This window comes from Venturia canescens, chromosome 1 (assembly GCF_019457755.1).
Source record: "Venturia canescens isolate UGA chromosome 1, ASM1945775v1, whole genome shotgun sequence".
Lineage (NCBI taxonomy): Eukaryota > Metazoa > Arthropoda > Insecta > Hymenoptera > Ichneumonidae > Venturia > Venturia canescens.
In genome coordinates this window covers 9,667,018-9,690,676 of record NC_057421.1, presented here as the reverse complement: position 1 = coordinate 9,690,676, position 23,659 = coordinate 9,667,018, and the positions used below count along the sequence as shown (strand labels likewise).

At 40.2% G+C, this 23,659-nt stretch overlaps 3 protein-coding genes across 9 annotated transcripts in view; 1 reads left to right on the top strand and 2 right to left on the bottom strand.

Moving 5' to 3' along the window:
* Positions 1-11,433, bottom strand: part of LOC122416578 (eukaryotic translation initiation factor 4 gamma 3-like) — a 63,539-nt gene extending 52,106 nt beyond the window's left edge. Inside the window, exon 1 of one of the 2 annotated variants that reach the window (XM_043429670.1) lies at positions 10,660-11,433. In XM_043429670.1, the coding sequence (XP_043285605.1) occupies positions 10,660-10,918 (259 nt within the window). In that variant the 5' untranslated portion in view covers positions 10,919-11,433. Of the gene's footprint in view, positions 1-2,646; positions 2,675-10,659 lie in introns of those variants that run through there. The other variant, XM_043429677.1, reaches the window with a different exon arrangement.
* A 517-nt stretch (positions 11,434-11,950) lies between these two features.
* Positions 11,951-16,279, top strand: LOC122416834 (protein LZIC-like). The gene is made up of 2 exons (XM_043429906.1): positions 11,951-12,519; positions 13,576-16,279. Exons 1-2 carry the CDS (start codon positions 12,419-12,421, stop codon positions 14,054-14,056), a joined length of 582 nt encoding a protein of 193 aa, XP_043285841.1. The 5' UTR covers positions 11,951-12,418; the 3' UTR covers positions 14,057-16,279.
* On the bottom strand, positions 14,414-23,464 carry LOC122416640 (zinc finger MYND domain-containing protein 11). Of its 6 annotated transcripts, XM_043429726.1 has the most exons (9): positions 23,232-23,464; positions 19,036-19,452; positions 18,551-18,881; positions 18,094-18,407; positions 17,903-17,935; positions 17,513-17,728; positions 17,207-17,434; positions 16,781-16,963; positions 14,414-16,664 (listed from the first exon to the last, which is right to left on the bottom strand). In XM_043429726.1, the coding sequence occupies exons 2-9, from the start codon at positions 19,429-19,431 to the stop codon at positions 16,542-16,544; spliced, it is 1,824 nt and encodes a 607-aa protein (XP_043285661.1). In that variant the 5' UTR covers positions 19,432-19,452; positions 23,232-23,464; the 3' UTR covers positions 14,414-16,541. The 6 variants fall into 6 exon arrangements, with proteins under 6 accessions (XP_043285661.1, XP_043285659.1, XP_043285652.1 ...); XM_043429724.1 differs by having other exon boundaries at positions 16,781-16,957; positions 17,207-17,728; XM_043429717.1 differs by having other exon boundaries at positions 17,207-17,728; positions 23,232-23,463.
* Between the last annotated feature and the right edge of the window lie 195 nt (positions 23,465-23,659).

Here is a 23,659-nt window from a genome sequence, read left to right as displayed (position 1 = left end):
TAAATTTGTAACTTTTTGCAACACTTTGGCAGGCAGTGCTGAAAATCCTCGACGAAAATGAACATTTGCAGGCGTCCTCCGCGACGAGATGAAGTGGCGCGGGGACACCGAAGGTCCTCCGCAGATACGGAATAATGGTCCCGTCGGAAGCTTGCAGATGACGCTGAAGTTTCCAACGTTGGAGTCCAACGAAATTATCGAATAAAACCCTCCATAATAATTCCAGTAATTCTCCTATTTTGTTCCCTGCCAAATTTGCGATTCGTTGTATTTCAAGCTGCACCAACGATTCGTTAAATAAAAAATTGGTGAATTAAAAACTCTTTTTTCCTTCATTTCGTTGGACTCCAACGTTGGAAACTTCAGCGTCGTAGCTTGCAGCGAAACTGCCGCGGGCTGAAATGGCACAGAATCGTGCGAATTTGATTGGACTCTGATAAAAAAAAGTGTGAAAAAATCTATGAAATAATCGGAGCTTGAGTTTGATCAGAAAAATTGGAAACAAATCGAGAAATTTACTTTATATTCGAAACGATGGGAAATCGATGATTTTTCGATAAAATATTTCGAATGGAAAGCTTAACGATGCTCGTGCGCGCGTCGTCACCGGGACTGGTGCTCGAAAAAAGGTGTCACTCCAGTGCACCTGGAGTTGCGCCATTTTGGGAAATTTTTAGATTCAAAAAATTCTACAAACACATTAACGTACGAACTAATGAATTTCGTTCACAGTCTTTCAACAAATATTTATATTCTTGTCGAAAAAAAATGATGAAAATCGCGTTTCTCGGCGGCTGCACTAACGCCTTAACGTTTCTACCAAACACCCGATAACTCGAGAAATTCATAGTTTTCATCGAGCGCTCGTTCTGAATACGAAATGAAATTCTTATTGGAATTTCTCCGTTGCACGCGCCGAGCAAATGTGAACGATGATTTTTGCAGAGCGTTGACGTCTGGCGACGTGCTCCTCGTTATTCGAGTGGAATCGACGTGATAAACCTCGTCGTATTGATATTCCATACCGCAATATTTGTCCGAGTGTGTGTGTATGTGTGTGTGACCTTGCCACGCATTGATCAAACTACGTTAAAAATAGTCGGAGAACGAGGCTCGACTTACGCTGTTTATGGTTCGCGGAGGCGACGCTGGTCAACGCTTCCGGTTTGTGCTTTATCTCGGCGCGTTGCGAACACGTTTTTCCGATGGAATTTCTCGCTGCGATGCCGAATAATCTTGAAATCAACGCGTGTGTTATTATTGTAAGAGGAAATTCTTCGATTAACTCGAAGAATGTGAAAGATCAAAGGACGTTTAGCTCAGCACGCTAAGACAAAAGCTTGCGCGTCGAAATAGCCGTTTTATCAATGGCTCGATAAAGCAGTGCTCGGAATTCAGGATAAAATAATTCGATAAAACGTTCTCGGAGGAGCCCGCGTTCCGTCGAGAATTCACTTGCTTCTGCCCCAAACCACGCCTCAAACCGACGTGGGAACCCCGCGATTAGATTCGAAGTCACCATTTTTTCTTTCACGAGTCGAGACTATTTTCTGAGGAAAAATCAAAAAATTATTTGCTACATCTTGTCACTTGTCACTCGACGAAGCTTCAAGAAACTCGACCTCTCAAGATATTTGTTCGCGACGACTTACCGGATCAACGAAAATCTCGGGAAATGAAAAAATTTCACTTTCTTTCAAAGAAAAAAAAAATTCTCGACCGAATGCGACGAATTTTTTCGAATTTTCATGAAAAATGACGTTTCACTCGGTATAAATGTAAAAATGTGGGGCCTGTGCCCACTTACGTTGCTGCGCGACTTTTTTTAATCGACCTGTACACGAATAGACAGACGGGATTATCAACGAATTCTGGAAACAAGAGCTCTTGACGAGTCGACGAACACGAGACGTGTGCGTATATTCGAAAGATGACAGGAGTGGCGACACAGAAGTTTAATTAACTCTCAAAGTTGCGCACATCGATTTTTCGGCACGAGCGTTTAGCTCCCTTCCGTAGGATCTTGTGCAAACACGTAAGCCGCCAAAACCGTTGCCTGTGGGAAGCGACAAAAAAATCGAATCGATCGACGAATGTTCCGAGTCGAATATAAAAAAAACTTTCGTGGCGATCGTGGCGACATCTTTGAATACGAAATTCGGCGGCTCTGCTTTCGCAGGTTTTATAAAGATGGTTAATCAAACACAAGGTCAATGTGCTGAGGTAATCAATGATAATGCAAGAAAAACATTGAATGATAAAGTGCGCTAGAGCGAAAAGAAAAAATATTTTGTAACCGTTGCGAGTGGTGAACGAGCTTGTTCGTCAATGTTTTCGATCACCAGGGCAATTCCGATGCCGAAATATTCACGATTCGATTACGATGTTTCATCATTTTGTTACAAAAAACATCGCAGCCATCGCAGTCGGTGCAGGTCACTTGAAAACTGACCAAAGTTTAGGCGCGGCAACCAAAACTTAACCTCAAATTCATAAACTGTCATGTTCAAGCTCCCATAAAGTTTCACTTCTGTCCGAATTCGAATTGCCGTTCGATCGAGTTCATTAAATTCGAAAAAAAATAATTTTTTTTTGTAGCGATGCTCAAGCTATAAAAAGGTCTCTTTAATCCCTACTCTGACTTACCTATCACCGACATGTCTCGCTGGTGACTCGAGGATCGCGCTGTTCCACGCTGTTGTTCCGTATTAACGCCCCTTTTTTCATCCACACGCGCCGGTGTTTCGGGCTCGATTTGTATACGTACGTATAAATATATTTATATTCCTTTATACAATTATAAATCCTCTTCGAGTCATTCACAAATATCCAGTCGCATGTTCGTTGAGAAGCATGATTTTTAAAATTATTCTCATGCAAGTTTTTTCGTGGTACGAACGCGTTCGGCTACGTTCGTACGTTTCCGTAAGACTTCGTCGTCGTCCTCGTCGTCGGCGCCGTCTCGGTCGTCTTCGGCTCGGCCGTCGTGCGCCACTCTTGCATCAACCGTCATGCGAAATTTCACCGGTTCACGCGTACACACGTGTTTATTCTCGCAGTCGCACTATCGAGTGTTTCAATTGTCGAGCGAAGCTTTTACCGACACTTTCGACGATAATAAAGCACTCGGGAATTATTGTTGTGAGCGTAATGTACGTCAAATTTATTCAAGAAACGAAACTAAATGCACGAATTGTAGAAACCGTGGGGGGAGTTACGTGCAGTCGGTTAGTTCGAAACGTCGAATCGTCGAACTCCGCGTGACCACCGCTAGTTGTTGGGGAAAACAAAAACGAAGCTGTTCCCTAAACGCGTTTTAATAAAACCGAGCGTGAAGAATAACCGTCCCAAGTCTCCACGACGCGGAGCCTCTTTTCCAAATTCTTCGATATATTTCAGTGAAGCGTGCGAAAGTAATTGAATAAATAAAACAACATGGTGTGCGGAGGGTTTTATTTCTTTGTTTTTCGTGAGACTCCAAATGGAGAAAGACACCGGGATTCGTGTTTATAGCAACGAAGTTACATAACTTGAGCGCGGTTCTCAGAGCGCGAGATTGAGAGGGGGGGCAGATAGACGGAATTATAGATAGACTGGCGACGAGAGCACGCGCGATAGGAAAGGAAAAAGAGCGAGGGAGGAAGGTGTCCCGATCGGTAAAAAAGAGCGAGGTCTTAGTTGCTTACGACAGTGTGTTCGTAGTCCGTGCGAACAACGTGTTTTCAATATCGTTTTTCCCCGAACCGTCACTGCTACACTTACGTGGTTATACCAGTTTGATAAATGTGCAGCTTGCAGAGAAAAAAACGTCACGTTTTGACTTTTCGGTTTGTGAACGTTGATCTGTCTGCGCGGTTCTATAATTTATCGCAACGTGCCCGAACGGCGACGAGTTGTCACGGGACCGGCGGCGGCTCTGTCCCCGAACTAATCGACAATCTTCTTTGACTGCTGTCGCACTCTCTTTTTTATTTATTCTCCGTCTCTACCTCCGTCTCCTCATCCTCGCTCTTTCTTCCTCTCTCAATCGCGACGTCTCTGCACTGTTCGCGACTCTCGCCTAGGCAGATACACCTCTCTACATAAATAAGTATTAATATACATGTAAGTGTAAATATAGCTATTGAATTACACGGTGTAAGCACGAAAGCAGTATGTAGCGTGGCAAAACTCGGCGTTCTCGTTTCGTGTGTCAACGACGTGAGCGCGCGGAGAGGCTTGCGCGCCGCTCTCGAGTCAAGTCTAGAACGGTGCGGCGGTTATAACCACGAGGCTTCAACCATATGCTCCATCGTGTCTGTCGTATCCCTTTTTAGCCCCTCTTTCCCTGTGCGCGCCCTGTACTACCGTGCCAGGCTCAGACTTCCCCGCGAATTCGAGCTCCGACGAGCTTTTCCGAGTCACCTGAACGATTATAAGCAAGACGACGATAATGCGAGCTTTCGAATCGTCGACTGGTCGAAATGTGCGTTGCTGTTACGGAATTTCGCAAGCTCTGCCCCCTCTTCGGTGCGAGTTTCTACAACTCGCGTTTATAACACGAAAAATACGAATCTCTTGCTCAACAGACTAGATTCACTAAAATGTTTGTACCTCCACATCTATGCACGTGTTTCGTAGCACGTTTCGTAGTTTTTTCAGTCGGTTATATAATTATGTTGGTATCCTCGTAGTAGCTGCACACTCTCGGTCGACGTAAAATCGGTAATTACGGTAAAAACAAACGAAAAATACCACGAGACGTTGCATATGTTTGTCCGAAAGCGACAACTGTGGCGGGATTTTCGAAGCATGGATTTCTAAAGACTTGATAAAATTTTTAGAAATAATATAGAATATGTTGATTTAAACGAAAGAAACGGGAGGAAAAGAAGAGATGAAAAAAAAACGTGTTTGTCACCGAGCCGTGTGGCTTGATTGCCACATATACACGGACTACACGTCCGACCACCAGCCGCGAACGAAAGTACACGCTCGGCAAGCTTCGCCAGGACTCGGGATGGAAAACCCCGAACATGTGCTGTAGCGCGCTCGCCGGTGGCTCCCCCTGCCCCCACCAACAACGAGACGCCATTCCCGACACAATCTCTTTCTCGAGTGGCCGTCTCGCGTTTTTTATTTTTATTTCTTATTTTATTTGCCTCTTCTCTCTCTCTCTCTTTCTCCTCCCATGACAAGTTTGGGAATGGAAAAAAGTTTATCCCACTGCGGTACATCGCGATGGAAGGGCGAGGGAATTGTACGGAACGAGCTGCAAGTGCACTCACTCATTGCTGCGTTGAGGTAGGAATTATACGCAGAAGGAGGGAACAAAAAGAGGGAGAAAAGTCTGGGAGTGAATGAACGAGAGCGACGTTAACCAGCCCAGGGAAGGGGCACGTACGGTTTTTATTCGTATGAATTTTTATTCATGGTCATTGTGAAATGAGATTATCTTCGCAAACCGGAAGCGTTTGCTTTTTTCCAATATTTCGGAGGATTTTTGCCTCCGCGGTGCGACACTCGCCTCATTCGGCAGATTATTCGTTCGAGCCCCGAGCAACAAGTGGTCCCCCGAATGGCGTACTCGGTAGTTTCCAATTCTCATTGAACGTTGCATTATTTCATGACACGAGTATTTTTGAGACACAAATATTTAATCGTTTACAATTCGTTTTTAAACATTTTGGTCTTCATGGACAAAATATTTTGAGGCATTTCAAATGCATGAAATTGGGAAAGAACATTCTTCCAATTACTCCATCGATATTTGGATCGACTCTCGATCGACTACGAGAGGAAACGTTCGGAGTGGCTTTTTTGTTAAAAATCCAGAAAAATAAAACAAAAATTCGTTACTCAAACGAGATAAGGTTCACGAACAGAGTGAAAAATTGGTGTGCTGTGAAGCGCTACGATTCGGGCCTTATCGTCCCAGAAATGAGATTTTTACACCCATTCCGAAGCCGTCAAATGCGGTATATTCAGTCAATATTCAGCTGTGCGTTACTTATCAGACTTTTCACCGATAAGAAACGTCGTTTGCGTCAATAGAGGACACGAGCACCGATAATACGGCGAGACGTTTGAGAATGTAAGACGGTTTAGTTCGTATTATAATTCAGGCCATTATTCAGCTCTTTTCATTGCATTTCCGGTTAGCCCGGACTTTGGATGACGCTGAAGTTTGCAACGTTCGAGTCCAACGAGATGATCTAAAAAACCCTCCAATGAGTTCAGTCGTTATTCAATTTTGTTCCCTGTCGAATCTGCAATTCGTAGTTTTTCAACCCGCATCGATATTTCGCGAAATAAAAAACCGGTCAATTACAGATGTTCATTTATTTCATTCCGTTTCGAATCCAACGTTCCAAACTCCAGTGTCGTGACTACTTTGGATTGGGAATCCAATGAACAATTTTAAGGAGGTAAACACTCGTTTTACGTACACTAAACTATTCAAAGAAATTTCATTTCCCCTCGCGTACTTTCTTACCGGGAAGTTCAATTGGAATCGCAATAAATGTGAACTACCCACACGAACTTATTTCCACTGTGTGACGAACTGAAAAATTTTAGGAACATTTCGAACGATTATTCAGAGTGCATCGGAGTTGTAAATTCATTGGCACGATTTTTCAGTGCTAGTGAAAAAAATACGATTTTCCAAAGGAAAATTCACATCCTGGCTGTTTATTAGCAGCATCCGTCCAAACTGCATCTCCGAAGTGAATAAAATAATGAAAATTATCATTGTCAGAAAATTCACGATCGTCCCGAGGACCAGCTGAAAACGCAGTCCTCAATTCCTCTAGTCAAAATTCTTAATAAAAAGAGTCAAGTGCCTGCGGCGACGAATGGCGGAAAACGTTTGACATCTCCAGAGACTGAATGGCAATCGATCATGAGGCACGTCGAGAATGATAATTGAAAAATTACCGCGCAGTATTAGGAGTGGGGAGAAACCTTGGATTTTTCTCCGCGTACCGGCTAATCGATACAAATAAGGTTTGTATGCGTAATAAAGGCGACGAATGCACGCGCCACGTGTACCAAAGGGACTGTGCCCACAGTATTTTATGCTGAAACGAGTCTCGAGTCGACTTCGCACTCAAATAACGTGCCCCTCGAAAACACAGCTGATGAGATAACCGAACTACCAACCCCCTACCGATGACGCTGAAGTTTGCAACGTTGGAGTCCAACGAAATGATCTAAAAAAACTCTCGAATAATTCCAGTAAATCTCCAATTTTGTTTTCTGCCGAATTTGCAATTTCTTATTTTTCAACCCACATCAATGATTCGTGAAATAAAAAAATGATTAATTATAAATCTTTTTTCGTTCATTTCGTTGGACTCTAACGTTGCAAACTTCAGCGTCATCTCTACCGTGCCATGGATAAGTTTGATGCTTCACGAGTGTACAAAAAAGTCTGCAGCTTTCGAGTGATTCATTGTCGCCAGAAATGTGTCATTAAATACGAAGATCGCTTGGTTAGCCTTTCTTCGTGCTTTGCCATCGCGTGACATTCAACTTTCCCGTTCTAAAACAGCATCAGAGAATTCTTCTAACCAAACACTCACAGAAAGTTTTTTTTCAACCGATAGAAAGAAGAATACTCCCTGTTCCATCTTCGCGTAATTTAATGGCAGGCATCCAACGATAAAAACTCGAACAGAAACCTTTTTTTTCCCCATTTTTATAAATATTCTTCCGGAAATTAAGAAAACATGAAATTCGTTCAGAATTTCTTGTTTCATTTATTTTTATAATTTATTTATTCCCATTATTTTTTGTACTTTGACAAGAGGCACCTTGACCCCTCGTGAAATTTCTAGAAAGTACAAAATTTCCTCAGCTCCTGTCTTTTTTTATCGTCCGGATTTCCACAGAAACGTTCAGCACAAAAGTGCTTTTTTTCTGTATGTAAATTGACAGGAAAATAAGTGTCTGTGCAGTCGACGGGACAAGGCGAATTCCGTTTCCCGCAAATGTCTCATCCAAGGTAAGAATATTGCTCACGATTTATTATTCAGGTTCACACTCGCCCGGGGACAGCCTAAAGAAACGCCGAACGCTTCGTGTGTCAAATAATTGATCGCATCGATCGCGCGGAACGAGAAGGTTTCTGTTAAAAAGAGAATACGCTGGAGGGGCGAGTGCGATGGCTGATCGCAAGGAAAAATCGTCCTGCATGAAATTAAAATGATCCGTGCGATTGGAGAAGCGAATGGGGATGCGAACGAAAGGACTCCGAGAGAAAGCGAATCGCCGTCGTATCGAACGTTTACTTCGCGCGTTGCTGACTTACGGAACAGGATCGCGAGTAGGAGGGCGACTATAAATGTCTTGAAGTAACAGCAGTTCCTAGAGAGACGTTACGAAACCACCGGGGATCGAAATATCAAAACTTTCAGTCGTAATAATGATGCTATTGTCAAGCCCCTATATTTCGTCCAATGGAACGATCGCTGACATACTTCACTCAACAAATTCAATGTATTTTCAGTCGTATATATCCAATTAATCACAATAAGAGCGAACAGAGAAAAAAAGCACTCTCCGGAGCCATCTTCATCGACTCCCGGGATGAACACGAAAAAAAATGACAGCTCATTCGTGGGATGGAACGAAGAGTATCGAGCGGGCGAACGGATTAAGAAATTCGTAACAATAAATTTAAAAAAAAATTCAACACTACTTTGGTCGCAGGTAAAACTGAATTATGCATTTATTTAGGCAGTTTTCGACGGGATTTCGAAACGAAATGGTACGGAATGTGGCTGACGACAATTTGGGAAAATGTTTGTCGACGATTGTACGAGTTTACAAAGCACTTTGTCCCCTCGAGATGAAGGAACTCGAAAAAATTGAAGTTCTCTCTGAACAGCGAGCCAACGTGGTTTCTTTGGGTTTGTTAATTCACAAGAATTGGAATGAAATATGATAATGTCACGGATGCGTCGTGCGAAGGTTATTTTGTAGCGAGCTCAATATTCCGTCGACTCAGAAGCGTTATTTTTTCGAACGATCAACACGACGTCGGAGAGTCTAAAACATTGAAACACCGCTCGAAGGTCTATTGTGATGTAACTGCCAATAGAGATTTTCATCTCGTTATCATAACAGTAATAATGATAATAATATCCGGCACAGAGATATAAGAAGATGCATGTGTGAAGAGGCGAATAGGATTATCTAATAATGTCGGTCACGCGTTCATATTCGCACGAGAAGGCCCGCGAGTACTTTATAATTAGTAGCGAGCGCGTGACGAAGCTAGCGAAAGGGGAGGAAAGGTGTTATGTCGTATGAAAAGAGCTTCTTCCATCTCTCAGATATGGGGCACGGGCAACGCTTAAAACGTGCTGAATTGATACCTTGGATGGCGACATTGCCACGCGGTCGCACTGCCGCCCTAACCTCCAAAATAATAAAAAGCATAACGAACGAAGCGAAAAGAGCGCAGCGAACGCAGCAGCTTGCCCGAGGATGAACCAGCGCGGTGGCGCCATCTGACATCAAAACGAATCACCAATGGGACGTCTTCGGGAGCTTCGAGGAACAAGTAGAGTGGCCAACCGTGAGGACGAACCTTGTAGCAATTCATTTTTTCTCCCCTCCTTCGCAGGGTTGTCAGCACTGATGAACAATGGCAAAGAACACCGTTTCCAGTTCAACACTGCGTTCACGTCTCGTAAATTTATTTTCTGCCTTCTTTCCTCGCGCGACATGCAATGTTCAATTGACGGGCAGGCATTTTTTGATATTCCGATAAAATTGCATCATCTTTCGAAACATTGTAAAATAATGGACTCGCTATCTTTGAACTGAATCTTTTGTGTATCTTGCTCTGAACTGTTGTGAGTCAAGGGAATGTGCGATACCGACGAATCCTTAAATCAAAATTTCTTTTTCTTAGCCTTGAACAAACATTTGACTCGTGGAAACGAAAATTATCTTAGTCCTCGGGAATGGTAAGAAATTACGCGTCAATGAATGTCTAGAGTGTTGGGATTTACCGACTTCTGCCATACGGTCTTAAGGAAATTCTGGAAGTCAATTGCAGATAATTATTGACCGCAATATAACTAGTCCTTCGAATACTTATTTAAAATGAATTTTCAATAATGGGATTTATTTGCAATGGAGATCGCGATCGAGAAATTCCGAATCGACAGCATCAATAACGTTAAATTTTATTTAGTCCTTCAAAAATGTGCAACAAAAAATGTGATTCTATTCTCAGGATTATTTTATCACGGTTGTCCGCATCGAAGCATAGATAAAACGTGAGCAGGTAAACGCATCACATTTACAATGTACCGTTAGAATGTTCAAGTTCAACGAATGATAAAAATATTCACAAAAAAGTTGTCAGCTCGTCGCGAAAATATTTTAGAGTATAAATATATGTGCATTATTTGTGTCAAACTGGAGACACAGAGCACTCGAAGTTTTGCAAAACCGAAAGAAATTTTGGGCAAGCTTTCCTAACCCTCTTGTTAGCCGCTGCAGTAGCAGTGGCGCACGAGGATTCCGTGTACCTAACCTAAAAAACCCACGCCGCGCGAGACCCGCTGTATATTGTACGATAAAATCAAATAATGTTTCAACGGTGCAAAAGAAACACAGAGTATGAAAAAATGCAGTAAAAAAAAAAACTAAAGTACTCACCGGGATGCGTAACGTAACGAGGTGCGTTGGCAGCTACGACGGCGTTGTAGGCTTGCGGTGTGTTGGCAACGGCGGATTGATTTACGTTTATGTGTTGTTGCTGCTGAAGATGTTGATGAGTTTGTTGCTGTTGTTGGTTAAGATGAGTTTGTTGTTGCGAGGCTTGTTGCTGTTGTTGTTGCTGTTGTTGCTGATGTGAGTGATGTTGCTGATGATGGTGGGACAGATGGTGGTGTTTCCCTTTGGCCGGCATACTCATCTCAGGTTCCCGGAGCTCTTCGAGCTCACCGCTACTGTCGTACTACCAAATCCCTCGTACCGGCTCTCTTGGTTCCTCATAGAGACTCGAGTTATTCCGTCGTAGTATGTTTACGAAAGGAATTTTTTTTTTAAAAAATATATATTTTTTAAAACCACTATGCTTGTTGAATATTACCCTACCCACGCTCACTCAACAGAGCGCATTAATAATCGCGTAACACACAGATTCACTAAACGTTACGTGCAAAAAGGCGCGCCGGTTTGCGATTCTTTTTTATTCGTTGTACACTTGGCGATTAGTCGCCGAGCCCCCCCGACACTAGACTCGCACTGCTCGCACGCGCCCACTGCGCGAATACCGAACGAACACTGAGAGTCGAAATAACACGTTTCCGGGCGTACACGAGGCTGGCACGGAAAAGAGTGAGGGAGTAAGGAGCGAGGAGGGGCAGGGAAAAATATGCCTCGAGTCAGTACACTCTAGAGTCTACACTTGGTCCTCGCCGTGTGTAACTAAATAATCTTTTGTGACTGTGCGCCTTTCCTCTTTTCGGTCACTAGAGAACACACACACGCACACGTACGCACCGACAGAAATTTTTGTTATCTTTCCGAGTTCCCGATGATTGGTATTCTTCCGTCGAATAACTTCAATATTTATATTTACGATATTCGGCTACACGAAAATCTAACAATGTTTTCTTTTTTTCGTACACGTTTTTTTCCTCTTTCTAACCTCTATCCGTGGCCTTTGCGAATACGTTACGTACGTGTTGGCCCTTCGGGATACGTGCGCGCTAGCGCGCAGCCTTTCGCCTCTCGGACACACGCGATATTCATACGCTCACTCCGCGAGTAACTTATAAATTTATTCCTTTCGGGCGTTACGTGTTGTTTCTTTTTTTCCTCTTAATTTTGAGTTTTTCTCACAATTCTTCAAAGCTCGAAGTTTCACGTTGCGCTATGGTCGGCACGCTCGAGGCGTGTGTTTCGTATGCGCGTTCATTATATATTCGGAAAACGCACGTCGAGAGACTTCTTCGACTGCCGCTAGTGGCGCTACATCACGTTGCTCTCTCTCAGATTGTCATGAGAAACGCAATGCGAACGCAATATTGTCTTTCCATGCTAATCAACAATTCCATCAATGGGAAGGCAATTTCATGTCGTGTCGTATAAAAGAATTTCTTCTCAGCGATTAATATGAATGGAAACATTTATTCAATCGAGAAAAAATGATAAATTTTTGATAAAATTTGTATCGTGCGCGCCAACCACGACACCGGCCATCTTTTCTCTCTCCCACCCGCGCCATTACCCCCAACTCAGCTCAAGCAAGCGCCTGTTGCCGGCCACTGTTACCAATAAACAATGATAAATTGCACCCACCCAAAACCTTTCCGTCTTTCTCCTTCTCGCACGATTCTACATCTACTGTTAGCATATCGCACACCGACCAATTGAGTTTTTACCGAATAAAAATATAAACAAACCATAAATGAGTTCACACGGCAAAGCCGAAACGGAAAGGCTCCGTAAAAATCTGGAAACTCAGTTGGACAGACTCGTCGAGGAACTCGCCGACATCGAAGACTCCAGGTTGGTCTGATAACCAACGCCGGTTGTTTTTTTTTTCGCATAACTGCTCCTCGCAAACATAGAATACGTGTGAAACATAAAAGAGTAGATCAACACACTGGGCATCTCTGTTCTGACTCCGAAACGATTTGCTTGTCACAGGCAACGATGTCCATTGAAATGGAAAATGTTCCAAGATTATGACGAAGGTTAGAGGGTGCCATCGAATTTTTCAGTGTTGTGTTAGAAAACATACTGTATTTCTAAATCAAGAATTTTCGTTTCGGATTAAACACTTGTAAAAATAAGCCTTTTGTACCATTCGCAGCGTTTTGTATTCGTATCAAATGCAGCTCGATGTTTTCACAAAATTAAGAAATCATTTATTTGTGGACAGAAATCATCAATTTTTTGATTTCTTTAATTCCGAGACCTCTCCAGTTGTACGTCATTTGGTATTTCGCAATTAGGATCACCCTGGCACATTATTGTTAATTGGGATGCGTGCGGTTCATTCCCACTGCTATTCAATAGACGCTTTACTCTCGTACTTTTGCCATTACAAGTTGGCACGTTTGCATTGTGATCATATATACACACATACACCAAGCTCACAGGTAACTTCGTACCTATCATTCGAACGTATATCAGAGTCAAAAGTTCAATCAACGTTGATGAAACCAGAAACGGGCAAAAACGAATCAGCGGAAATGTTACATCGTCTGTTTTACAGCTAGCGAAGATTGTTTTCATTTTACGACGCTCCCCCCGACGGCACGTCCTTGTTTATTCCTGCGTTTGGGATTTTTTATCTTCGAAGTCGATCTCAACGGACAAAATATTCGAATAGTAAAAAAAAGAAGCGGGTACATGGAAATGGAGAGTTTCTTTTCATTTATCGTACACTCGAACATATTTTTCGAACTGACATTTTGAGTTTCGTGGATTTTTTGCTTTTACACTCGTCTAGATTTGATCTTTCATTTTTACAAATGAAAAATGTTGTCTCTCCAGACGACAACAAATTTTCTAATCCTCGAGCACGTCAAAAAACTGCAAAAATCCAATTTTTTTCAGAGATTCAATAACGCAGGAGGAATATGAACAAATGAAGGAAGAAACGATGGAGCAGCTACGCGAATTCAACGAGAGTCTGCGACGTATGATCACCGGTGACATGACACTGATCGACGAGTTGGGAGCGATGCAATTGGCAACGCAGAGCGCAATAAGCGCAGCCTTCAAAACACCGGCTGTTATACGAATGTTCGGTAAACGCGAGCCGGACCAATTGCGCATGAGATTATCAACGATCGAGCGTGATTTCCGGTTGGGGAAATTGACGAAAGATTCTAGTGAAAGACAGCGAGGCGAAGTGTTGAGTGCCCTCAAACATTTGGGTGAAAAACTCGAGCCCGCGGACATCGAGTTGCTCGAAAAATTGTCACTCGATGGCATCGCTGATGCGAACTTTGTGCCTGTTACCGACAACTCGAAAAAAGGAGAAATTGCGTTAGCCATTGCCAGCGAAGAAGTCAGAGCCGCGCAGGACACCTAAAAATGAAACAGTTTTTTTAAAATCATCTTTCTAGTACAATTGAATCAAAGATAAATTTACACTTTTGCTGCACGAGGCAAGAAAATTGTTTTAAAGTATCTTGTTATTGAAAAAGGTTACAAATTCGTTTCTATGTCGAGCGAATTGCGAACGAATAATTCGAATTTAAAGACTCTATCGCTGTTCCAATAGATTTGTTATACTCGAACTATTCTTTCGATCTTTAATAACTAACGTTGTTGAGCGAATATATCTCTGCCATAGCGACTGAGATATTTTATATAATTACACTAATTTATCTCACGATCTCGTGAATTTGCATTGAGCCTCTTCGAATATCAATAAAACTCCGATACCTAATGTGTATTTATATTTTATTTTTTATTTTTTTTTTTTTCATGTACAAATGTAACAGCCCAACACGTTTAAAAAGGGCACTAAAACGGGGGGAGGGGTGGAGATGGAAAGCAGGAGTGTAAAGTAAAATATTTTAGTGTAATTCGTTTTTGTGTGAAAAACTGTAGGATATGCTGCATAAACGAGAGATCACAGATCATCGAAAATATTCAAAATACAATATACACGAAATGTCAAACATCGATATTCCAGACGTGCCGTTGAAACATTATGATCGTTTCGTTCATGAGTAATCTTTGCAATTTACAAATTATGCATCACCGTAACACTAAAACAGCGATTATGGTCCGTGAATAAAAATAGTGAATTTGGTGGAAAAACAAGATTTCGTCCAATGTCTGTGAATCTTAAATGTAACGTGAATGTTTGTACACTCGAAAAGTATACTCAACTTTATTATACCTTGCTCCCGGTATAATTTTCAATCAACGGAATACGCATACCTCATCTAAGAGTGACGATTATTTGAGCAAGGCACGGCGTGTGCGATGATCCCTCAAATTCAATGCAATTGCTTACACAGCCTATTTTTTAATAATAATAATTATTATTACTATTATTGTTGCTCATTTCATTCAACTTCTTCTCCCTTCGAGGCATCATCATTCGTATATATTCTATGTAAATGTATACATCCATTATTTTCACCGTATGCAGCAATCTTGTGACTAACGTAACCATGAAATTGTATTACGTGGTCAGTGAGATTTTAGGACATTCAGTGATTTAAAGGCAATTATTACATTAATTATTTTTTGATACTTTAAACTTTGATATCCAAATAGGCAAAATAGAGGATGAGGTACTACATAAATGCAATTTAAAATAGAACCCTTCAAATTGTGTAACATAGACCGTGAACAATGATAATTGGTTTTGAGACTTACAGATTTCTCAAAATATTTTCGACAAGTGATGATTTTTGAAATGCATTCGTTACATGTGGTTAGTCAAAAAACGATAAAAGCCTTTTCGAGATCATATAATTGATTGCAATTTTGTAAGAAATTCATAATTAGTCCTCGAACACCGCACTGTACTTCAAACATTTCGGATAAAACACGATTTTTTACGAAATAAAAACCTCATGCTTTAAAACTTAGAACATCAGATCAATAATAATCACGATTATGTATTCTTCTCAGTGTCATACGTATCGATGTAAAAGAGTTGAAAACCTGACCATTCAGATACAGAACAAAATGTGGTGTGATTCAAAGTGTCGTGTTCAAGGAGCAGATGAATGTCCTAAAATAAAACTTATCGATTGTGGGTGACGTTCACTTTACATCTCCAAACCCTAACAAATAACGCAGTCCATCCATACAAAGGTTCAACATTTTCAATCGCTATTTGCTTGTTTATCATGATGATTAGAAGACTCTTGAATTCTTGAAAAAATAGATACGAGAGAGATTTTTCGTAAGTGCGAAAGAAATGAAAACCCTCGACGATAAATGTCCATTCAATGTTTGTTTTTTTTTCACAACACAATTGAAGGAAATTGAACGATTGCGTGAATGGTGACAACGACGCAGTTACCAATGGGTTTGTTATATTATTGATAAATTATGAGTAAAACGAATATTTATATTCATATATATACGCTCAAATTTCTTTCCTTCATTATTTCTAATATAGTTCGCTTGGCGTTTTTATTTCTTTGTTTTAAAGTGCACTGATTCCGAAACATTTCAAATGTTCCATCGAAGAAGACTATTCATCTCGTCCTTGTATATGCGTTGGTGTTGATTACAGTTTTAACATCGTAACTATATGAATAAATGTGATAAACAACTATTGATATTTGACGCTCAATTTCTTTTTTCGATACCGCCCAAATTGTATAACAATTCATATGCGTCTATTGTACAATATTCAATATTTATAATTATATATATTAGGGTGTTCCTACCGACCATTGTTACAACTGGTCCTCTTTTCTCGATTCCGAAGCCCATTCACGAACTCTTTAGTTTGAAAAATTGTTTGCCTTCGTTTTTTTTTTCGATTACCGTAGGTAATCTCGTTTTGTTGCACACGAGTTCCGTGTGATTGAAATTTCGATTTATCGTTTGCGTCTACAAACGCGCTTGTGCTCACGCTGCCAGTGAACCTGCTGACAGTCTGTGCTACAGTAAGCCGTGTTCCAACAGCAGTGATAAATCGCCTCGGTCTCACAATTATAACACTGTTAGACAGATTAAGAATTCACGAAATTGAGTATGGAAAGGATTGAAAGTATTGAGATATCGTATGATGATCGAATTCTGCAAATTGCAGTAACCACTGCAAATGAATATTTACCCATTGTTTCTTTTTTATTTCTGATATGACTTGTTGATGCTTGTCCGTCAATTGTCGCATCTCTTTGGCATGTTCGGCCTGCAGTCTCTCGAGCTCACGACATTTATCCAACTCGAGCTCTCGTCGAAGTTTTTCCAAAGCGGTTGTTGTCGGTTGATCCGAAGTTCGTCGTTCTCTCTTTACCTTGCCGAAAAGAAATGCCCATTAAGTTCTTTTCGCTTATAATACAGAGGATTCGTTGAAATTTTCAAGAAAATTTTTAGAAAATGGACTTCCCCAAATCATAATCATAAGTCCGTTTTCTTTACATTCATTACGATCTTTTAACCAAAAGATGTTTAAATAGCTGTCTTTAGTGATTTTGCGACGGAATAAATTTGGAGAGGAATCGCTTCAAATCAAAATCGAGTCGCATACGATGCTCACCTTGGCGGGCACAACTTCTGGTTGTATTTGTTCAGTTTGCACGAGAACGCACTTTAATCTTGGCTCCTGACAGCTAGAAGTTACCATGTCTTCTTGAGAACCCTCTTTCTTCAATCCTTGGGGACAAGTACTCGATATTTCCCGCGCTGGTTCATCTTCAGCAACCGGAAGATGAGGGACTTGTCGCTCCTCGCTCGTCTCACGGCTCTCGCTGGTTTCTCCCGACTCCTTTTTACTCAAAACGTTTGATTCCTGTGAAGATTGCATTTCCGTGATACCGTCAGAGCTAAGACGTTCGACTTTTACCCTCAAATCCTTGAAGACAGGTTTGACCGGGCTCTTCGAACCGTTTGACGTTGTCGCTGAATTCGACGATTCAACGTTTCGGATTTTCGCTGGTCTGGGCCCATCCTGGTCTTCCACGTCGCGCGATGCTAATCTTCCTTTGCCCAACTTTTGTAACAAATTTTGATGGTGTTTCAATTCTTCGAAGGCACGATTCCAGGCAGTCGAACGTTTGATCTAGGAGACAAAGAAAAACGTTTTTTTCACTATTGACATTACCTGAGAGCGAAACATTTTTCAGATATCTGAAAATACACACATGCAGAGGGCGAAATTTGCTATGATTAAGAAAATTTTCGAAAAATCGTGAATTCCCTTCAAATTGTTTTTTTTTTTTTTTCAGCCTCGTACCTTCATTTCTTTCCACTTTCCTTTTTCCGATGGCTGGACAACAATTGTCAAGAGAGCGTGAAATCGTTTGTGACTTCATGTGATTAAAGGAGAACACGTGAATAATGGGAATATTTCAGTACACAACAAAACGTTCGGTGATGTGGCGTAGTGCGAATGAAACTAAGCAATACGAATTTATTTCAATGTACCTGTAAACTTTGGGGACTCGCGGTAATTGGACGAATAAAAATTTTCTCGATGTTTGCCCTCATGTGATGACCACCGAAAAATCTAACGTCGTACGTTTCCTCAGTCAGCTGCATAACTTTTGCTGGCCAATAAGGATATCCCTTCTGTTTTGCATACACGAGTTGATGTGGGGGATCACACGGTATGCAAAACCACATTTTCTCGGATTTTTCATTTGATATTCTGTAACAATCGGCACAACGACGAATTTCTTTGATGTCGTAACAGCAATCTTGATACATGGTCGATGCCATATCCCCTACTACGCTTTTTTCTGTAAAATAAATATATTTCTTATACTTTCATTACAAAATTGCTTCAAGCAAAAAGTGAAAATATTTGAATTTAAATATATATTGCATCTTAATTGACGTATTGAGAAATTACGACCACATTACATTTTGTGAACAGAATTACCTCCATGATAAATCATAATATTATGATGAATATTGTGCGCATCAGCTTGAAATTCAGCAAGGTTCTTATACTCGTCTCGAGATGTTTTGGCTTCCATTATAGCGAGATCCATGTGATTCTTTATAAGCATTCCAGGACGCCATGCATCTTCTCCTTCGCTTATCCACGTCGGACCTGATAAACCACCAGCTGGTGTTTCGACTGTTTTGCTGTCCGATATTATCGTTCTGTTCGTGATTTCAGGTGGTAATTTTGCTTTCAAGTGACCACAAGTGAAACTCAATATATGATTTAAATCAGACACATCGGTGAACGTATCCTCATTGATTTTCTACAAACAAATAAGTTATGGTCACAGTCCATACGAACGTTTGACTGTAAATATTATGATAACTTTGATGCAAATTTATGGAAAATATTATTGTTTGTCAGTACTAAGTCGATGCGTTATCATAATTTATTAATTAATCATTTTTAATGCAAACCTCGCAAAATTCGCAGAGTTTCTTTTCCTCATTAGCCGGAGTATGACATTCTTTGTGAAATACTCTGTAACATTGTATGCAACATTCGACAAGACCGGCACGTTGACATTTGAAGCAGTACCAATCGTGAGAGTCACCATCTTCAAGCTCGGTTGGTAATCGAAGAGTTTCATTATCCAGTCCATTTTTCGTTTGCACCTTCTTCAAAAATACCAGTTTATCTTCCAGTGCATGGCTCAACTCTTCTTGGGCCGATTGTTCAGTTATACCATAAACACGTGCTAAATGACGTATTATACGATCCTTTGTAGGTATACTCCTCTGATGCACGGTTATTTTTATGGCATCCCATATTCGTTGCGTTATCAGGGGATCTGTTCGACGCCGTATCGACATTGTCTATCTAGAGGGGCTTGTCTGTAACAAAGACCAAAAGTTCTACAATGAAACATTGTGGAATGACAGAAAAATATTCCTGATTAGTTATTTGAAAAATAAATTTGTGATAGAAGCGTTCAGGAGAGTTATTGGAAAATAAAATACACGAGAAATTTGTATGACAAAAAGTCCAGGAAAATGATGCCTATGCTTTCATGCCCTCATGTACAGTAACTTTACAGTTATGCTCGAGATCCAAATAACACAGAACCCACATGTATTTCCGAATGAGTAATACCCTCATTTTAATGTTCTTCCTCCTCTTTTTTCTTACAGAAACTTGTAATATATTGTCAGTCGGTCTAATATTTCGCACTAGTTTGCACGTTTTCTTTCACGACTTGTAAAACGAATAAAAAAGTATATTTTGTCTCAATAAAATGCATTCCGTGATTTTGGGATCTGCGGGATATACCCTGTTGGTGTCTAGTCTTGTTTTTCTTTTCTACGTGTTTCGAAATAAAGTGAAACGTTTCACGATCTCATCTCTTCACACGTTCGCCATTTCGGATATTCTGAGCAGTCTTATCACCGGTGTCCTATTAATCTTCAATCAGTATCTGACGATCAGTAGTCCAATTGAACCCGAAAACAATAATTATTCGACGATTAATCGAACAGCCGTGAAATTTTTTGGACAAACAAAAAGTTCCACTTATTTTGTAGCACATCTTGACGGATTATCCGAAGAAAATGTAACTTCAAACGCTTGCCACTTTCGCGACGTTGTAGCCCATTATGCAATGTTTACATTTCCGTTCGTCAATGCCTTTGTGTCGCTACTGAGCTTTTCAGCGCGTACGTGCATCGATCTTGATCGCGTTGTTGGAGAGTGTGGAAAACTCGGCAAAACGACGAGAGTAGAGAGTGGTCGCGCGAAATTCACGAGATACAAAGCCGACAAATTGATGACTGGCCTAGGATTGGCTGGTCAATGGATCGTTCCTATTTTATTAACGGCTGTTTTCAATTTTGCTGGAGACGAAAACGTTGCAAATTTTGAAGATTCTCGCGACATGGGATGTGTTTACGGAATGAACTTCCCGTTTGATCATTGTTACACGACCGGGAATAATGTTGAAAACTATTTCAATAAAAGTGCGTACACTCGACCATCCTTCAATGATTACATTGCAACAATCGATTCGCCCCATTTGTTAGCAAACGATTCGAGTGGAATGGAGGATGAGTTTAGTGAAATCGTTTCCAAGATTTATGACATTGTTGAAACCGTGGTGAACCTTAACGAAAGTGAGCGAACGGAATCAACGAGTTTTTATGAAATCGCTCATCTAGCGAATATCACGAAATATATGAACAGAAATGAGGAGAAAATTGTTCATAACGAAGAAAATCTTCGAAATCGAACCGAAATTCTTGGTGATGGAATTTTTGACGTATGGGAGGAAATAAATAACAAGGAGAAAACAGCTGAAAATGAAACGTCGGAACATCATCAAGAAGTTCCTCATGATGAGATACTGGAGAGTGCGAGTCCCAGTGAATTTGATTCGGACAGACAACAAACCGCATCAGTTATTGAAAACGAAAAGTTCCATGCAGGAGAGGAGCTGAAGTTATTCGAAAGTCTATTAAAAAATTCTTCACAGACTGTCAATGAAGAGGAAACCCCGGAAACAGATAAAGTACATTTGGAAGAATTTTTTTATCCTTTCCACAATGAGACGTCAACACCGAGAAGCGTGGAAACAGAAGTACAAAAGGATCCTGGAAATTCAGGGGATGACAAGCCTGTGATAGGAGAACTGTCTACTCAAAGCGATAGCGAAATTTATGCAGATATAGTAAAGAAGATTCAAGCAGTCACAACCCAGCTGAGAGGGCGAAAAGATATTAAATATCTCAGAAAAAAAAACCAGCGAGGTAGATCACAAGAATTTTCAACTGCGAATGAAAATTTTCAGGAGATACCTGTGTGCATGAAAAATCAATGTTTTGTTTCAACGCGTTTTCTCAAAATTCATCTCTTAGTTCTTATTTTTTTGGTGTACTTTGTACCAATTTTCACCTCAGCTATTTTACAAACACGTGCAAAATATGCATGTCAGCATATCAAGGAAAAATTGGCACTTGAAGAAGCCAAAAAAAAAAATGATAGTGAATTTCTGGGAATTTCGAGAAGCAAAAATGAGCAGAGTATAGCTAGTACATCCAGCTGGTTCCCACCGGCAAATTTTGAAAATGAGCTTTCCAGCACGAGTTTTGAGGATTTAGTTGTTCAAAAAAACCTTGAGAGAAATACAGACACAGTTGAAGAAGAAAAAATCAACAGAGATTCATCGATTGATATTTTTAACCAATGTGCCAAAGGCAATGACAAGACTTTGGAAAATATGAAAAAAGAGGTGTCTGGAATTGAAAAACTGTTGGAACTCTTTCAAACTTGTTTTCTCGTTGCAGTTTTCTCATGGACTCCCATATTCTTTGAACTTCTGACCAAAGTTTTTTTGTGTATGAGTACCGTTGAATGGTTATTTGACGCATCGTTCCTTGGTGCACTTTTATTTGGAATAGCACGAAATATTCTTAATCTCCGTATGATCAAAATTCATGACATCATTCACAACGATTGTATCAAGGACAACAGTGTTTTTCCTAGTTCTTCAACATAAAGAGATGAGCGGATTAATATACTGCAATATGAAAAAAAAGGTGTACCGCATTCTAGTATAATCAATGTCTACATTGATTTTGTTGGTGACATTCAATTTTATAAATATTCATATTAACATAAAAATTGAATCATTTTTTCATATTTAGTTTGAGATTAGTAGTTTTGAAAAATTGGAAAACATCATCCACCTAACTCCAAAACAAATGAGTACCATGGAGATTTCCCTGTTTAAATTATTGTTTTGACAACGCTGTCCTCTAATTTATGCCTCAGTTTTATTGTAGTTAAACATTATTTATAGAATACTGAGGGAAGGTTCTCTGTCATTGGAATATTTAACTTTTCATCACAATGTGAATGTTGAAATGTGCTTAACCTTAGACTCCTACAACTTAATTTTAAAAGTATAAGTTTAACTTGATTGTGAGCATTCTATTTATTACCTCATAATCAAGAAAATAATGAGCGATAAGTCATGGTCAATGGCAATTCAATGATAAGACTCTAGAAATGAACAAATTTTTGGAAAAGGTATTCCCAGAAAAAGTTGAGGATTTGAATTTTGAAATTTTTATAAAAGTATTCAATGTTCAAGCTGCTGCAAAAGTTTAAATGCAATAAATAATTCTCCAGACTAAACCGTTAACATTGGTACACTATTTGTTTTTCAATGTTGTAAATTTTAGTCTGAAAATTCGCTTTAGAGAGAATTACGATATTTTCGAATTCTCGCCAATGATATTTATTATGAACGAGTTTTCAATCAAAAGGGAGTGAAACACCGTCAGGGGATATGGAGTAATGAACGGTTCTGAGATAGTGACGTAATCGATTCTAAGCTTGATAACGCAACCGTGAACGTGAAAATATATAGGATGTTGGGAAAAAAGAAATCTAATTGGTCGCCAATTGAAATAGACTGAAAAATGATTAACCTGGCAATGAGGGACTCGAATCCATGCACTTTGAACCATCAAACTTGCAATAATTAATTGTAATGTACGGTGACCAGGAAAAAAAAAGAATCTAATATCCCACGATAAAATGTTCGAGAGTGTACCGGGTTGAAGCAAAGAGATGCAGGAGGGGAGGAGGTATGGTCATAAAGTGAGAAAATGCATACCAAAACAAACTGGAAATCGGTGGGGAGGAAGCCTTTTTATTCGACCTCTCTCGTTTATTGACGTATCAGTTGTTATCGCTCGAATCCGCCGTCAAATTGTCAGTCCATATCGTATCACGATTAAATAATAACGCGTATGTGCGATAATTTTTTTTTGTTTCTATCAATTTGTTCACGATACCCGCCTATGGGGTGATATGAGACGTGCGGAAGACGCTCACGTCACCGATGCGGGCCCTCTACGTAACCTCAATGGTGCGCACGCAACAAAGTTTTCGTACGAATACAAACGACTTTTTCCGCAACATCATTTCTGTACTTGTGTTAATAAAAATTATAATAAGCGTTAAAAATGGTGTATGAATGCTTGAAAAAATGTTTCTGTAATAAATTCATTAACTTGAGGTTTTTTCTTTATTAGTACATTG

Excerpts from the sequence above, each read along its gene's own strand:
- LOC122416834 (XM_043429906.1), top strand. The coding sequence starts at position 12,419 with ATGAGTTCACACGGCAAAGCCGAAACGGAAAGGCTCCGTAAAAATCTG. Across the intron at positions 12,520-13,575 it reads GCCGACATCGAAGACTCCAG|AGATTCAATAACGCAGGAGG; the intron begins GTTGGTCTGATA and ends AATTTTTTTCAG.
- LOC122416640 (XM_043429717.1), bottom strand. The coding sequence starts at position 19,431 with ATGTCGATACGGCGTCGAACAGATCCCCTGATAACGCAACGAATATGG. Across the intron at positions 16,964-17,206 it reads CAGAAGTTGTGCCCGCCAAG|GTAAAGAGAGAACGACGAAC; the intron begins GTGAGCATCGTA and ends CTTTTCGGCAAG. Across the intron at positions 16,665-16,780 it reads AAATAAAAAAGAAACAATGG|TGTTATAATTGTGAGACCGA; the intron begins GTAAATATTCAT and ends TCTGTCTAACAG.